This window comes from Phalacrocorax aristotelis, chromosome 2, assembly GCF_949628215.1.
Source record: "Phalacrocorax aristotelis chromosome 2, bGulAri2.1, whole genome shotgun sequence".
In the NCBI taxonomy this organism is placed as follows: Eukaryota; Metazoa; Chordata; class Aves; order Suliformes; family Phalacrocoracidae; genus Phalacrocorax; species Phalacrocorax aristotelis.
The window spans coordinates 39,749,708-39,767,747 of NC_134277.1; the positions used below are offsets into that span (position 1 = coordinate 39,749,708).

General features: G+C 36.6%; 1 protein-coding gene across 7 annotated transcripts in view; it reads left to right on the top strand.

Moving 5' to 3' along the window:
• The window catches only part of PLCL2 (phospholipase C like 2), a 105,049-nt gene that overhangs the window by 57,665 nt on the left and 29,344 nt on the right, over positions 1-18,040 (top strand). For 3 of the 7 annotated variants that reach the window (XR_012658945.1, XM_075083189.1, XM_075083190.1), the window contains 2 exons: positions 1,064-3,550; positions 7,016-7,219. Coding sequence is in view for 3 of the 7 variants with exons in the window: in XM_075083189.1 (XP_074939290.1) it covers positions 1,064-3,550; positions 7,016-7,219 (2,691 nt within the window). In the remaining 4 variants the exon portion in view is untranslated. The other 4 variants (XR_012658947.1, XR_012658948.1, XR_012658946.1 and 1 more) reach the window with 4 other exon arrangements.

Here is an 18,040-nt window from a genome sequence, read left to right on the forward strand (position 1 = left end):
CTTAAATTCAGTTCTTTCTCATGAAATCGATTACACTGAAGTGATCCATTACCGATTTATTTGCACTTGTTTAAATGAATTCAAGCAGCAAATAGAGGTAGCTAAATGATTTTTTTTTAATGGCTTGTATATCCAGTTTTCTACCCAAGCTTTCTCTAGTAAGCTAAGACCTCTGTGTTATTTCATTGTCTTAAGAGCAAAGGTGAATCATCTTGCATTTTCCATCCAACTTCTAACGATACGCAGCTTCTTTGGAACCAGTTAATCGTCTGATACAGTTCCCTCTTGAGTAACTGTCATTATTTCCTGGAACTCAGAACTTGCACTGAACTATATCTGCTCCAGTCCAGTCACTTGTTTTTCAGTGTAGCTTCTTAAGACTGATGTGGATGTTCTTTTGGTAGAAGGGTGGGATACCAGTGTCAATGCTCTTGGGCAGTCTGTGGGAAGAACTTGGATGGATGCAGTAGAGAAGGGAGCTATGCATAATAAGTGCTGTTGATGTCATGTGTACTTAGCTTAGGGTCATGTCCTATGGATTTTATGTAGTTAACTGTGTATTAACGTTTCTCTGGTGTTCATGCAGACTCTGTTGGCCTGGTATTAAAGCCTTATATTCTGTACTGACAAAGTTCAGCAAGTATCTCTATGACTGTATCAGGACTCAGAGGAAAGCTTACTTCCTACTGCCTTGGCTCTAGAACCCATTATCTCTTTAAGTAGGCTATTACTGATAAGATAAAGTACATTTATACAGTATTATTATTTCATTAGCATTCAAAACTTGCTTTTTTAATTCTCTGTTCATACAAAATATTTTTAAAAATACCCAAACAAACCAAACACTGGAAGATTTCTTAAATACGCAAGAACAAATATTAAGACATTATTAGTATTTTCATTTGCGATGATTCCATTAAGAATTTCCATCTTACTGGTCATCACACAGATGCTAGACCTTTTTGAAGTACTTTATGAACTTTCATCTGTAAGTTGAATCCTATTTCAACTTGTGCAAAATCATACTGATACGTGTTTTCTTCTTTTCCTCCTTGTTTACCAGGATGGTACGAAACAAAAGCGAGAACGGAAAAAGACTGTGTCATTTAGCAGTATGCCAACTGAGAAGAAGATCAGCAGTGCAAGTGACTGTATAAACGCGATGGTTGAAGGCTCTGAGCTCAAAAAGATTCGATCCAACTCTAGAGTGTATCACCGATATTTTCTTTTAGATGCGGATATGCAGTCTTTACGCTGGGAACCTTCAAAAAAGGATTCTGAAAAAGCAAAGATTGATATTAAATCAATCAAAGAAGTAAGAACAGGAAAAAATACAGATATTTTTCGCAGCAATGGAATATATGACCAGATATCAGAAGACTGTGCATTTTCAATTATATATGGAGAAAACTATGAGTCACTAGATCTTGTTGCTAACTCAGCAGACATTGCAAATATTTGGGTTACTGGCTTAAGGTACCTGATTTCTTACGGAAAACATACTCTAGATATGATAGAAAGTACTCAAGATAATATGCGGACTTCATGGCTTTCACAAATGTTCAGTGAATCAGATGTAGACAATTTGGGACATATACCCCTGTGTAATGCTGTACAGTTTATAAAAGACTTAAATCCTGGTTTAAAAACTAATAAAATTGAACTAAAATTCAAGGAGTTGCATAGATCCAAGGGAAAAACTGGTACTGAAGTAACAAAAGAAGAGTTTATTGAAGTTTTTCATGAGCTTTGTACCAGACCTGAAATCTATTTCTTGTTGGTTCAGTTTTCGAGCAATAAAGAATTCCTAGATACCAAGGACCTCATGATGTTTTTAGAAGCAGAACAGGGTATGGCACATGTCACAGAAGAAATAAGCCTTGAAATTATTCAGAAATATGAGCCAGCCAAAGAGGGCCAGGAAAAGGGTTGTCTTTCTATAGATGGGTTTACGAATTACCTTACTTCACCAGACTGCCACATATTTGATCCAGAACACAAAAAAGTTTGTCAAGATATGAGACAACCTTTATCTCATTATTTTATAAATTCATCTCATAATACATACTTGATAGAGGATCAGTTTCGAGGGCCTTCTGACATCACAGGTTACACTCGTGCTCTTAAAATGGGTTGTCGAAGTGTTGAACTGGATGTATGGGATGGTCCAGATAACGAGCCTGTGATTTACACAGGGCATACCATGACATCACAGATTGTCTTCCGTAGTGTGATTGACATTATTAACACGTATGCGTTTTTTGCTTCAGAATACCCTCTTATCTTGTGTTTAGAAAATCATTGTTCTATTAAGCAGCAGAAAGTTATGGTACAACACATGAAGAAAATTTTGGGGGACAAACTACATACACAGTCTCCAAACATTGAAGAGTCTTATCTTCCATCACCGGAATCACTTAAAGGGAAAATACTAATTAAAGCAAAGAAGCTTTCCTCTAATTGTTCTGGACTAGAGGGAGATGTTACAGATGAAGATGAAGGAGCAGAAATGTCGCAGAGAGTGGGGAAAGAAGGGGTAGAACAGCAAAACTCAATGACAGGGAAACGATTTCAGCTCTGCAAAGAACTCTCTGAGTTGGTAAGCATATGTAAATCAGTTCAGTTTAAAGAGTTTCAAGTTTCATTTCAGCTCCAGAAGTACTGGGAAGTGTGCTCATTTAACGAAGTGCTTGCTAGCAAATATGCTAATGAAAACCCAGGAGACTTTGTAAATTATAACAAACGTTTTCTTGCGAGAGTTTTCCCCAGTCCTATGAGGATTGACTCTAGTAATATGAATCCCCAGGACTTTTGGAAATGTGGTTGTCAAATAGTAGCAATGAACTTTCAAACACCTGGCTTAATGATGGATCTTAACATTGGTTGGTTTCGACAAAATGGAAACTGTGGCTATGTCCTTCGCCCTGCTATCATGAGAGAAGTAGTATCCTTCTTCAGTGCAAATACGAAAGACACTGTGCCTGGAGTTTCGCCTCAGCTGCTTCATATTAAAATCATTAGTGGGCAAAACTTTCCTAAACCTAAAGGATCAGGTGCCAAAGGTGATGTTGTGGATCCTTATGTCTATGTTGAAATACATGGAATCCCTGCTGACTGTGCAGAGCAAAGGACGAAAACTATGCATCAGAATGGGGATAATCCAATTTTTGATGAAAGCTTTGAATTTCAAATAAATTTACCAGAACTAGCTATGGTGCGTTTTGTAGTACTCGATGATGATTACATTGGGGACGAGTTTATTGGGCAATACACTATTCCCTTTGAGTGTCTACAGACTGGTTATCGTCACGTTCCCCTGCAGTCTTTAACTGGTGAAATTTTAGCACATGCTTCCTTGTTTGTGCATGTGGCCATTACTAATCGAAGGGGTGGTGGGAAACCTCATAAGCGGGGCCTCTCTGTGAGGAAGGGCAAGAAATCAAGGGAATATGCATCTTTGAGAACATTATGGATTAAAACAATAGATGAAGTGTTCAAGAATGCTCTCCAACCTATTCGGGATGCTACAGATTTGAGAGAAAATATGCAGGTACAGTTTTTACAATAAATTTATCAGTTCTTATGTGTATTTTTGTATTAGGATATGTATGGAATAGATGTTTTTAAGAGTCTTGATGGATTTTATGAGTTATGTTATTCGAGCCTAATGCTGAACAGCCTTAAAAATGGATTGTGTCAGAGCAGCCTTTTAGATGATAGTGTCTACTGAGGTAACCTTGGATGCATATGCATATTTTGTTGAATGTGAACTGGAGATACGACTCCAGTGTAATAACTTAAGCCTGTTGACTCATCCTATGTCTTTGAAGGAATGTTAGATGCACACTAGAGAGAAGTATGGCGATATTTTAGTTTTAGAAAATTAAGTTAAATAGAAATGCAGGAGGAAAATACAGCTGATAGAAAAAGGAGACTTCACTGCTTATTAGAAAAATTATTGTACGTGAAAGTATGTTTAGTATAGTTTCACTGAGGTTTTGGTTTTTCCTCATTCCCAAAGAGAAGGCAGTACTTTCAGAAGCACCATTTGCTTTCCATAATTATTCCTAGCAACAATATGCTAGAAATACATGGAATTAGCACTAAGGTATTAGAAGGCATCTTCTAGAAGAAATTACCTTACCTTAAAGGTCATGTATAGTAAACACATTGAATTTCAAGAAAAAGTACAGGCTAAGGTGCTTGTTTTTGTGGAAGCCAAGAGGTCCCACCTCAAAAATGCATTGTTTGGAGATTCCAATAAAGATTCCAGGTAAATAAACCCTTTTAGGCATAGATTAAAGGGAATTGTAAAGTTGGGTTTTAATAAAGGTTTTAACTATCTATAAACTTCTGATGGAATGCTAGCAGTGATCGATAAAATGAAGCATAGTAATTTCAAATGAAGTGACCTGTTAAATCCTTTTACGTAATGTTAAAGGGAAACTGATTAAGGAAATGTCTGAGACTTGGTTCTGGATTTTAAAGGCACAGCAGTGCCTTCTTTGTGAGGCACTGTGAAGAACATTTGTGAGTGCCTATTATTCAGGAATAATATATTGAAGAGATTTTAATAGTAATATAGTTTTAAAACTAACTTTTCTTAATATGAAAGATGAAATTAGTACAGCATTTTGAAGCTCTCCCATTCCACTTGGTATATAAAATTGCTATACTAAAAGATTATTAAAAAAATACAGGGATGATATGTTGACTCATAAATGTTTATCATTATGGGCTGCATATAAAGTGAACTTCACCTGTAGTTAACCTACTGAAGGCAAGAATTCTGTCATATAAAGGATACTGTATTTTAAGATAACCTTTCAAGGAAGACCTGACCCTAAGACTTGAGGAAACAGTGAAAACATACAACTTTTGTTGCTACTTGGAACTCTTTACTGTGCATGCTGCAGTATTTTCCAGAACAGATATTACTGAAAACAGGCTCTACAGTGTGGTTTCTTTGAACAGAAGATATTCAAAGGGTTTTTATGTATTGTATTCTGTCAGTTTGAAAGTTGTGCTATCAACTAAATTCATCATTATCCTTCAAAATTCTGTCAAGAAGATATTGTAGGTACATGAGGGAATATTAGTTCTGCATAGCTTTACTGCCAGATTATATAATGTGTACAATTTAAACTCATCGTAACTAAGGTTTTACAGCTAATAAAAGTAAATAAACCACTCAAAATACTTACGCCAGGGAATGTGAGATTTGTTTAATTTCTATATTACTGAAATTTTGCGTTATACATTGTTATGATTTTTATGATGCAGAAATAATGTCCCCACAAGCCAGATTATAAAGAGCAAAGTTGGGGTTTTTTTTAAATATAAGATGGAAGAAGAGGATAAAAAGAGAGTGTGCAGCAGTGAGTGTAATGTTTTCTCTAAATCTGTATACAAATAGCTAGCCTTCTTTCTTCCTTGTTAGGTACTACATTACTGTGACAAAAGCTGATGTAATAACTTGTTGTTACGTATTAATCACTGATAAACGTATAACATGAGAGATTAAACTGGATGTGACATTACATGTTTAAATTGCTTGACAGTATGAGGGATAATAAATATATGGATATAGGGTTGCAAGTCCAGAGGCAAGAGTTATAGCCATAGTTCTGTCTGCCTGCCATTAGTTAATATATATGTTCCCTGGGTCCTTGTTAACTGCTCTGTAAAACTGTTGTGCATAATGGCTTACCCATGATGTTTATCTCAAACAAAATCTGTTTGAATGGACTTCACAATGTCTGTCTTTTCAACTATGTAGTTATTGTGTCACTAAGGTGTAGTCCAGTTAATAAAAGTAGTTTCTGTTTCCTGGACGTTTACTAGATGCTACTAAACATTTACTTAAAGTACACTGGACTGTAGTAGATGTAATTTCATATTCACATGATTTTGCATGAATATGCTATATATACATATTTTGAAGTCTATGTATTTTATCTCATAAAAGGACAGCAAAATATTTCACATTTGATTTCTGTTTGCATTAATGTTGACACATCTTTCTAACAAATTTGTCCACAAATGAGTCTCTCCATGCCAGCAAGATGAAAAGTGGTTTTGATTAAGATGAAGATCTGTGTCAGATACCCTGCTTGGGTAATATGTGAGAGAAAGGAGCACTAAGCGCATTTGTAACTTAAATATACTGTGTTTTTGTTTTTGTTTCCTACAGGAACACAAACTCCAGACCTGCCATAGATCACCAGCTCCCACTTGGTACAAAAATCCTAAATTCGTTACAGTGCCGAGTATATTCCCATCATGGAATTTCAGTGGCTACTTGGAGTCACATTGTATATCTAATAATAGAAATTTTCTTCAAGTTTAAACATATGGTTTTATACTGTACCATATTGTATATGAAATACAACTATAATAAATTTTAGGGAAAGGTACAAAATTGGTATTTATATTGAAGTACCTTAAAAATTCACTTAAGTGTGATTCTGTGATAGGAATGACATCAGTAGTGGAGTGCTGGGTTTGTGAATCACACCAAATGGGAGCCAGCAGATCCACAGCACGTCTGGACTATAGTTCAGGTATGTTTAAAGTTACAAATGGGCTGAATTCCTCCTTCTGCTTCACTTTGTTTATTTGGGACATTCAGCACCTAATACTTCGTTTCTCTTGGCGGCATTTTGAATATTACTTGGAAATGCCTATTAGAATTTTTCAAAATATATAACCAGTATGTTTTAGAATCCATTTACTTGTATCGTTGATTTTAGTAGTGATAGAGACCAGACATACTTGTTCTAATTAGATTTATTTTTCTGTGGCAACTATTGAAATTCTGTTTGAATTTTTAACATTTTTGGTAAAATATGTGTGTAATATTGGTTGCTTTGGAAAACTGCCAGTTCTTCAGGGGAAGGCTGTGGTAATTCCGTGTTGTTGCTCAACTATAAGATTGAAGTATTTTATCCTGAAAGAATGAGACATTAAAATTCATATTTAACTGTAAAGGAAACTCTTTCTTTCCTTTTTGCAGAATGCAGTAGTTTCATTCAAAGAATTATGTGGCCTCTCTCCTGTAGCAAATCTTATGCAGTGCATTTTGGCAGTGTCTACGCGCTTGGTTGGACCTGATAATACACCCTTGGTAGTACTGAATCTCAATGATCAGTATCCGACAATGGAGCTCCAAGGGATTGTTCCAGAGGTCTTGAAAAAGATTGTAACAGCATATGACATGGTGAGTAGTCCTTTGTGGTTATTTTATATGCTATTTGAAAGACTTTCTTTTTATACTATACAGTACCATGACTGTTTGAAAGGCCATTTTAACCTGTGACTTCTTATTTCATGCTTCATTACTTGTGCTTGAAAGTCATTCCCATGAATGTACAGCAACTGATTGTGTTTTCATAGTGAGTAAAACATAGACATTAATATACTGCATGTAAATATATATGTTTTCATACACTTCAGAAGGCAAAGTGGTTATAATCAAGGGGATTTAACATGAAGAGGATGTATTAATTTACTTGTTTTGCAGTAACTTGAGACTTTTTGTATATCTATAAGCCTCTTATATTAATTTGTTACTTTACATTTTCCAGTTTGTGGACCTTGATTTCTTTTGGCTTTGACTTGACATAGAACAGAAAAATGTCAGGAACTGATTTTAGGAATTGTAATTTTATAAGTGCCTTGAAGTGTTAAATTCTACACATGCTTTTTCAATTTCCTTTGCTATATCTTTCTTATAGATCTCATTTGATTAGGCATTTTTATATCTGTAAGCAGCTGTATTGTTAACTTCAGCCTGTATACTTCAGTAAATAAGTAAATTGTGTCTTTAGGGACTGGAAATCAAACATTTTGCAAGAAGGAAGGAAGAACTAATACACTGAGAAATACTGATTTACATCTGCCTTCATTAATTTAAAGTATGGGAAAAAGATTCAGATAAGTGTGACTTGAAATGTCCTCCTTACTTCCACTGAAGTAATCTGGCACAGAGTAATCGAGCCTTTATTTATTTATTTAACATTTTCTTTAATTTTATATATCATCTGACAATAAGTAAACGTGTCTAGGATAATTTTGCATTAATTTTGTGCCCTAAAATGAGAAACCTCACCTAGCAGGATCGAGTCACTGTGTTAAAAACAGTCCTTGCTATTTAAAGAAAGAGAATGAAAAGAAAGCAGTAGCCCAGTTTCGTATATATCTCTTAAATTCCTTTCTAAAGAAAAAGTAGCTTTAGAGAAATGCTATACCAAAGTCTAAAAAGCACTCATTAGTAATCAACAATTTTGGTAGAGTTTATGTAGTTAAGTGATGATGTAAATAAAACAGAATTTGATTGGAATGGTAGCACAGTTCCAAGAAGATAGTGGTATATCCTCTTAGTGGTAGCTTATAGGATATCGCTATAATTAGGATGCAAACAAGCTTGATTGTTGGGATTATACCGGTAACAGGTACATAATAAATCTCTGTCTTCTTGATGGAGATGCCTCTACCTGCAGTTTGTTCTGATGTGGTGATGCTGCTTGTTAATTATTATGCTATTCCATATAATTAAAATATTTTGTAAGTCTGGATTAAATTTTGTGTTTGAATGTCACTTAGACAGAGGTGGCTCCTGACTCCAGAAATCTTTACAATCCAAGTTTGGCTTGCTCTTTGTTTCTCACATACATTCCCCCTGCATCTTGTTGTCTACACATGGTATGAATATTTGTGTACTTTAGAAATCTATACTTTATTTTCATATGTAAGAATAATAGAATATTTATTTAGTGGCATGTTCAAAGAATTTTTCCATCTCCTCTTCCCTGAAGGATAAAGGCTGAATTTCATACAAAGACAAAGAGTATGACAGTGCTTCTAGCTCTAAAAGATATTGAAGATAAGTAAAAGTTAATATTATTTTCATAAAATAAAATTTATAAATTAGAATAATGAGATGTGTTTCAGTTTGTGAAACTTTGGTTTTGCCAAGACTCTGTCCAGTTTGATGAAAGGTTTTAAGCAATTAAAATCTGTAGGGTATACTGGAAAATTAAGTCAGCCATGGGAGCCATACTGATAGCTCTTCTTTCTGAAAGCACATCGTGGAACAGTGGGAGACATCCATGTCATCCTTTCCTCAAGGACAGGAGATGTGAAGCTATTTAGCTCATATATTGGTATTTGCTATAGTTGCAGATGTTTAGAGTCTGATACATAGTGTTGTTTTTGTGCGGTTTTGGTGTAAATTAATATAGTGAGCCCTCAAAATGACACATTTTATCTCAATGGCTGGTTTTGGCTTGAGGATTTTTTTGACATAGTTAACAGGTGGGTGTAAAATTCAATTTAATAATGGGAAGCCTTGCCCAGAAAGGGTAGAGGTACTCTCAAAGTAATGGTTACCTACTTGTCCCATTTTCTGCCAGCTTAGCCTCAATATAGGTCAAAATTATGTAACTATGTTCTTCCAGTGTGTCAAGTACTGTAAGTATGAAATAGTGTTGATAACAGAGATTGTGTTAAGTGTTTATTAAATAAACCTTTGTTAGTACCATAAATGCAGAGGCTGTCATTACCTTGTGTGCATTCTCATGTAACGATATTCTCAAAATACTGTTGTTTCAGGATTACGATATTTTTGGCTAACACAGGGATTCTTATTTTTCAGAAATACATGTCTTTTTGTAAAATTACAATAAGCATAGAAAGCAATATCTAGCCAAGATTTTTAATTATTCAGAATTTGTTTACCTTTGGAGTGCTCAGAGGATTAGTTGCTCTGTAAAGTGAGAAAGGATGTAAGACCTTTACAGTGGGACAGTTGGTCCACATTGAAATAATTACAAAAGAGTGCAATACTGCAGGGGCACATGGAAAGTTGAGAACATCTTCAGCGTAGCACAAGTACATATATTTTTTTAAAGAAACAATGAGGCAAATAATAATAAGTTAATTAGCATATCACTAGATATTTGGGTCTTTACATGTCAACAAATAGCCCATAATTCTTTCTTAAATTGCCAGCATTTACTACTACATTAATGGAGCAGCTATAAATGATAAAGGCTAGTACTATTCATGTGTTAAACTACTGTATTTTTGAATTTAATTAGTAATTCGTCACCAGCATTTTTGGAACCAGAAGTTTACGTAGGAAATAAAAGGATCTTTTGCTTTTATCCATATATATTATGGGGTCTCTCTTCAGAATAATGAAAACCAAATATAACTAGGAATTTTTGAGAAAGAAAGAAGTTTGTGTTGTGTATTTTTCTCTAGCTTCTCCATACTCCTGAGTATTTTTCACCCTAATATCTTTTCACTGTTTAACAATGTTTTATTTTTCCCTCTTGTTCATGAACTTCAGCTTCCTTTATGTGATACTTCAGCATGCACTCTGTTGGTGTCATCACACCCATCACTGATCAGTGCTGCAGACTGAAGCTTGGAGTTAAGGCAAGTGCCTCTTCCACACCGTTGCATGTTTTTTTTAAATGTCTTATAGTCTTTAAGATAAACAGCAAGTAAACCTTAAAAAGTTATGCTATGGCAAGAGAAAAAAAAATTATCTCGTCCTAAGTCTGCAGCATTATTCAGTGATGCGTATAATAGCACTGCAAAGATATGCTAGAGGATCATACAAATGAAGACAGATATTCTTGAGAGCTTGATTGTCTCTCTTCTGCCCTTAGTGGAGGATGAAGTGTCCCATCTGATGAAGACAGGTTTTCTGAACTTTGCAAGCAGGTGTTTATTTCTAAGGGGAAAGCTAGCACAGAAAAGGAAGAGAACTGTACCTGTGTGAAAGAAGATAAAATAATGCTGCTACAGTAATTAGGATTAAATGTTATTAAATCCTAATTAGATAATGCTGTTAGATCCATTTTTTCACAGTTCCTGGTGGAGGGTTTTGGTTTTTTTTTTTTAATGTTGAGCTTATGTTGGAATTCCAAATATCTACATTTTGACATGACTGCAGTGTAGGAGGTCTGTATTTAATTCTAATGAAATCAAATAAGATTAATAGATTTGGTATACACGCTGTGGGGATAGGCTTGAGAGCAGGTCTGTGTTTCTTGATGGTGGGGGTTGTGAGATGATGAAAATGAGAGGTATTAAAATACAGCAAAGCTAGTAAACTGGAAAACACCATATGATTGGTGATTAGTAAGCTTAAATAAGGTTACCTTATTGTTGGCTCATTTCAACTAAAGACTCAATACAGCAGTTTGCATATGCAATCATGTGGAAGTTAACTTCATGTTACGGAGTTGCAAATTTGGCTGATGACATAAACTAAATATGATAGCCTATATTTTGAACTTGAACATGTCCCTCCTGTTGGGCAGTAGATAGTTTGACACTATATGTTGAAGAGTTATAGACTGGACTGGTACTAGTAGGGCTTATTAAAAGACTACCTAAAAAGGAGCGATTGTCAAGGTTGTGGTAAAATGTTAATAGCCCTTTCATACTTCAGCTGCTGCTCAAAACTCTAAATATTCTTTACCTTTAAAACTCATCTTTATATCCATATAGATTAATTGGGTGGGGCACTTCTGTATTGGGCCTGTTGGACTGAAGCTCGTAATTCTGAAAGAAGCAAAGAATGTACCCATTGCCTAAAAAAGAATGATTAGCAGATCTGATTTAAATTATATTTAGCTCATAAAACCTGTAGTAGTTAGCTTGTTGATGTAAGTCCTTGGTTATGGTTACTTTGCAAATACAGTAAGAGGGATTTCAGTCATTCTGCTGTGGTTAGAGAATTGTAGCTTGAGAGAATAAGTAGTTGAAGACTTTTCTACTTCATCTCAGCTTACTAATGTGGCAGCGTTATTCAGTTGAGAAGCCTTTGTTCCACAAATTACCCTTTGAGGTTGCAATCTTCTGGGGTAACCAAAAAAACCTAGATCCAGTGCTGGTGATTACCAGTTTATCTCCTAAAACAGGGTGAGTGAATCTTTAAAGAGTACTTTAAAAGAGTACTTTAACTTGCATAACTTTTGATCTAAATACTCAGCTTCTGATTGTGGCAGAGGAGGCTGAATTCAAGATAGTCAACAGTCTCCTGTAATTGAACTCAACCTTTGCATTTCCTGTGTTTTTAAATCACGTGATAGCATCTGACCACTGTCTGCTTTGTGCACCTGAAGAAAATCCAGTTTTTTCCATCTGGTGCCTTTTCTGAGGCATACATGACTGGCATAGACTGATAGCTGTGTGCTGTTTCCTGATTGGTTCAGAATGTTGCTCTTGAGCCCTTGTCTTCTGGAGTCCAGTTCCATGGGTGTCCTGTGTTGACTCTTAGCATCATCTGGCTTATAAAGCAAAGAACTTAGGCTTTGCACAGAAGATTGAGAAATTATTATTCCTTGCTTTTATACATAAGAGCGTAACTACATAAAAACAAGGAACCTTGTTAAAACAAAAAGGTAAGAGAAGTAGTCAAAAGAACAGACATCATAGGCACACTAAAGGTACCGCACAGGGGGCTTGAAGCAAAGATGTACCACTTATCAAAAACACTTGAGGAGTACAAAAAAGAGCAGGTTCTGTTCAAAAGAAGGCATCTTCCAAAACGCTGCAGTCACATGCAAATGAGGAAGATAGGATAGATATTTAACACTGCCATGGTTAAATAAAGAATATAAGAAAGCTGACAGTGAAGAATTATAGGAATGACCTGCACAGACTTAAAAATAACAGTAACAACTTTTCTGAAAATACCAGAAACAGGAAGCCTGTCAAAGAACGCATATGACCACTGGTTGATTAAAGTATAAAAGGAAGCCCCAGAAAAAGAAAGACAGACACAACACTAAATTGGTTTTTGCATCCATTTACCTGTGGAGGTTAAGGTTTCACATGGAAAGCTTCTTTATGAAGGACTCATTGGAGAATTCATCTCTGAAATGCCCGTAGAAGATATTACACAGGAAAGGCAAAATGGCTGAGAAAAAAATTACCAGAAAGAGGTGATATATTTATTGAAGGGTTCTGAAAGATCTCAAGAGTTGATATATCCAAACTGCTAATTGTTGTGTGTATCCTCTCACTTCAAACTGACTATCAAAGTTGTTAGTGTGGTGCCAGTGTTTTAAGAGGTTTCCAGGGAAGATCATGAAATTACAGATCAGACAGGCTGACATCTGTACTGTGAAAATGGGTAGAAACTGTTTTGAAGAAGAAAATTAGAGGAAATATGGAGAAACATGTCATGTTGGGGAAGAGTCAATACAGCTTTTATAAAGTGAATGACTCACTAATCTCTTGGAGTTCTTTGTAGTCAAGAAGCATGTGTACATGGAAGATTAGTCTGGTTGGATTTTCCAAAAGTATTTCACAAAGTCCCTTTTCAAATGATCACATTGAAATGAAGTTGCTATTAAATTTTTAGCCTTTTTAAATTCTTAGCTCTTCTCTGATAGCTGGAGTGAATGTGGAACTTAACCTGATGTTTCAACAGGAAAAGAACGGTTAAAGACTCTTGATTGTGTTGATTTTTGCATCAGGGTATGTTTTTCCAGTAAGTGGTTTAGAGCTAGTAGGTATAGGTCCAATGACTTTGATCTAGCTAAAATAGCCATTACCTTTGAAGATGTATGACTTAATGATGCACCCAGATTTGCAAAGATATTAAGGTGGAGGTTATGTGGGTGCTTAGAGCTTAAACAACTTTCTCAGTCTTAGTCGTGGATTGTTATTATGTGTGTTAAAACAGTAAATTTCAGAGTTAGCAATATAAATGCAATATTTAAATACCAATAGCACACACTGTCTCACTATTTCCATTATTGCCTCTGGCTTTGTGCAGTATGTTTACTTTCATTATCAAGTGTCTGAAGAGTTAGAACTGTCTTCATTTAGGTAATAAATGGATACAGTTCAGTGGTGAAGAGATCTAAGGGAAAATATATATCATTCATTGCAATTTAATATTGCAAATAGTCCAGGTAATGGATTTTGCCATGTTTAATAAATTATAGTTGTATATCCAGGTTTTTAAGATGACTTCAGATAGTTGCTGATCGTGTAGTTGTTAGTCTATCACAAAAACTGATGGAAAATTAAGTATTGATGGAAAAATATAGTGAATAGATTGGGCATTTTCTTCAAAAAGAGTTATGTTGCTTATTATCAGTTCTTATTTTCCTGTTTTATAACAGGACAGTAATTCTAAGCTGAAGGTTGCAATTATGCTTCCAAAAACAGAGCTGCAGATGATAACCTCAGCTTATGTTGGGCTTTTCGGCCCACAAGGGCAGAAACAAATGTCTGATTTTGGATATTCAGACTCCAGTGCCAAATGTTATGAAGTATAAGCTGCATTACATTGATTGAAAAGCTCTGATAATGACAACTTGATGCTTCTGGGAAGTCAAGATTTCTTCATTTTTTGTTAAGAGCATGAACAGTGAGGCTTTTTGTATCCTCTCACTAATCCCATTATGGCTAATGGCTGACTCACAGTATTCATAAGAGCATAAAATAATACGACTGCTTAGGAAGAGGAGTTCATCTAGCGTACTGTCCTGTTTCTAATGTAGTCCAATGGAATGTTTATGGAAGAGTATAAAAATAGACCAGATGCATAGCAACTTCTCTTAAATGTACTCCATATTTCCAATAGTAGTTCTGTTTTTCTTTCTCAATAAATTCTTAATCTTCTGTTTGTCTTTTTGACTCCTCTTGTGTGAAAAAATTGTGGTTATTGGAACTGTTACTGATGGTTTTAGTTTCAAAAGTAGCACTATCAGTTTTTTCACAAGGATGATAAATTTCTGCATCTCTTTACAGATATAGGATATTTCCCTTTCAGATATGTGTGCTTCCTTATTGCCCACTTCTTACAAAGTGTTTTTATTCTTTAGTTTAGAAGTGATGAAAATCTTTTTTCTGTAACAGCCAGAGTGTCAGGAAAGCAAGGAGAAATGACTGTTGGATTTAAGAGTTCAATGTAATTCTGTGCATAGCTTAGAAGAAAGCTGCTGATTTTTGTCTTCAACCTAGTCTCTCTCAAATACTTTACTCATGAGGAATTTAGAAATAACATAAGACTCATAAGACTTTTTAATGGAGAACTTGTGGACTGTTTGTTCCTTTGGTAAATTTTCTTGAACTGCGGGAAATCTAATTAATTTTTGGATACTGCAGAATTAAGAACAGATGATGTCCTATTTTTTCTTGGGCCTACAAGAATTAGTTTTGGTAAATGGATTTCATCTCTTATGCTCCTGCACTGCATTATGGCATAATCTCACAGAATCACAGAATCCCAGGTTGGAAGGGACCTCTCAGCTTGCTTGTTTCTGAAGACAAAATACTCTCTTCCATGTATGTGTTTCCTAGAATACAAAACATCTCAAAAAGAGGTGAAAGGAATGCTGAAAAAGTGAAACCATGAGTCTATTCCTATGTTTTTCCCACTTATGGGTATATACTGACACTGTCAGTTAGGTATAGCATTACATTTATGTCATAATAAGCCAGTGAGTTCAGGAAGCATAATGGAAATTTCCTCTGCATTTGTCTTGGAAGAGGACAGTGTTTTAAATTCTAAAGGGAAACATGATAATGATAATATACAATACATATTATGGTCTTCCACTCTATGGTTCTTGCCATCTACTCAGCACTAGTAAGGCCACACCTGGAGCACCGTGTCCAGTTCTGGGCTCCCCAATACAAGGGAGAAATGGCCATACTGGAGGGAGTCCAACAAACGGTCACGAAGGTGATGAAGGGACTGGAGCACCTCTTCTGTGAGGAAAGGCTGAGAGAGCTGGGACTGTTCAGCTTGGAGAACATAAGGCTTGGAGGATCTCATCAATGTGTATAAATGCCTGAGGACAGGGTGCAAAGAGGACAGAGCAGGCTTTTTCAGTGATGCCCAGTGACAGGGGAAGAGACATGAACTGAAACATAGGAGACTCTGTCTGAACATCAGGAAACACTTTCACTGTGAGGGTGGCCGAGCACTGGCACAGGTTTCCCAGAGAGATTGTGGAGTCTCCACCCTTGGAGATATTCAAAAGCCATCTGGGCAACCTCTTCCAGTGCTTGACCACCCAAGATTCCCACTGAGCCTCCTCTGCTCCAGCCTGGACAGTCTCAGCCTCTCCGGTTCCTTCATGAATCATCTTTGAGGCCCTTGCTGGGCTCTTACCAGTATGTCTGTGTGTCTCTTTTACTGGGGAGTCCCAGTATGCAGCATGCCAGATGCGACCTCACCCACACTGAGCAGAGGGGAAGGACCAACTCCCTCAGTCTTCTGGCGATGCACTTCCTTAGGGTTGTTCAACTTGTTGCCCACCAGGACGCCCAGGCCCTTTTCTCTGGACATGCTTTCCAGCCAGTCGGCTTCGGGCCTGTACCGGTGCATGCATGGGCTCATTCTTCTCCAGGTACAGGACGTGGCACTTCCCTTTGCTGAACTTCAGGAAGTTCCTGTCACCCCACTTATCCAGCTTGCCAGAAAGTCCCTCTGAGTAGCAGCACAACCATCTGCTGTATCCAGCCTCCCCCAAATTTTGTTATCTTCTCTCAACTTGCTGAGGATGCTCTCTGCCCCATCATCCAGGTGATACAAGAAGGTGTATATGCAGTAGTAGCTCCAGTACCAACAACCCCTGGGGCACACCACTAGTGACCGTTGTCCAGATGGACTTCAGGCTGCTGATCTCAACGCTTTGAGCCTGGCTGGTCAGCTAGTTTTTAGTCCACCTCATTGCTCACGTACCTGGCCTCTGCTTCCTTCCTTTGCCTATCGGGATGTTACGAGAGACAGTGTTGAAAGCCTCAGTAATGTCAACATAGAAAACATCCACTGCTCTCCCCTCCTCTGTCAAGCCAGTCACCTCACTGTAGAGGGCTGTGAGGTTGGTTATGCCTGATTTCCCTTTTGTAAATTCATGCTGACTTTTCCCAATCACCTTCTTGTCCTTCATGTGTTTGGAAATGGTTTCCAAGAGGATTTATTCCACCACCTTCCCAGGGTGAACTGAGGCTGATTGGCCTGTAGTTCTTTGGTCTTCCTTCTTACATTTCTTGTAGATAGGAATGAAATTTGCTTTCCTCCAGGCCTTAGGATCATACTCTGATTGCCATGACCTTTCAAAGTTAATTGAGAGTTGCCTTGCAATGACATCAGTCCACCCCCTCAGGACTCATGGGTACATCCCACATATATGTCTCTGTATTTGATGAAATTCTCATTAAACAAGTCTCAGTGTATCTATTGCCAATCAATACCTGCTTTACATAACACGAATTACTCAGCTAATGGACTAGCTGTTGCCTTTCTGTCTTAATTTCTAAAATTTCTTTGGTTTTTGAAGAAAAGCTTTAAAAGAAAAATAATAAAAATTGCTTGTCAGTAGTAGTCATCAGAAAGTTGTAATTGCTGAAAACCGTTCAATGTCTTTTTTCAGTTATCTTTTGCATGCCACTTAGCAATGTATTCTTCAGATATTTTAAAGCTCTGCTCAGAGGTCTTCTGGAATACTGTAACTTGAACTTGGGACGGAGAAATGTATATTGTGCTTTCTGTTAAGATGCTACCTCACAATCACTTCAATATATTTCTTTGCTGCGTATCACTCCTGTTTGTAATTGAGGAACCTTTACTTTTGAAATCTAAGTAGCTCTGATCTAGTGGTGCTAGCAGTCTCAAGCGTGGTAGGTGTAAGTTTTTTATCACTGCTTATTGAGTTTTGAACTAAGGTCAGTAATGTGAACATGAGTCACCTGGTTATTAGAAGTCCACTTCTGTTGTTCATGGCGGTGCTGGTTAAAAGTTGGACATTTCAGAATGCTTTCAGCGTAGTGTCCACACTGTTAGAATAACGCATTTGAGTTCTGAGGTTTAATATGAGTTTACAATCTGATTTTCCAGTCACTTCTTTCCTTATTGCTCTAACACCATTCTTCTGCAGCAGAAAATCAAAGGCAGTATATATAGTTCAAAACAATTCTTTATGTGACTTCAGAGCAAGCTGACCATCGCAGTTGTCACTGAAAGGACTAAGAACAATTCTTTTGCTTGTTCCAG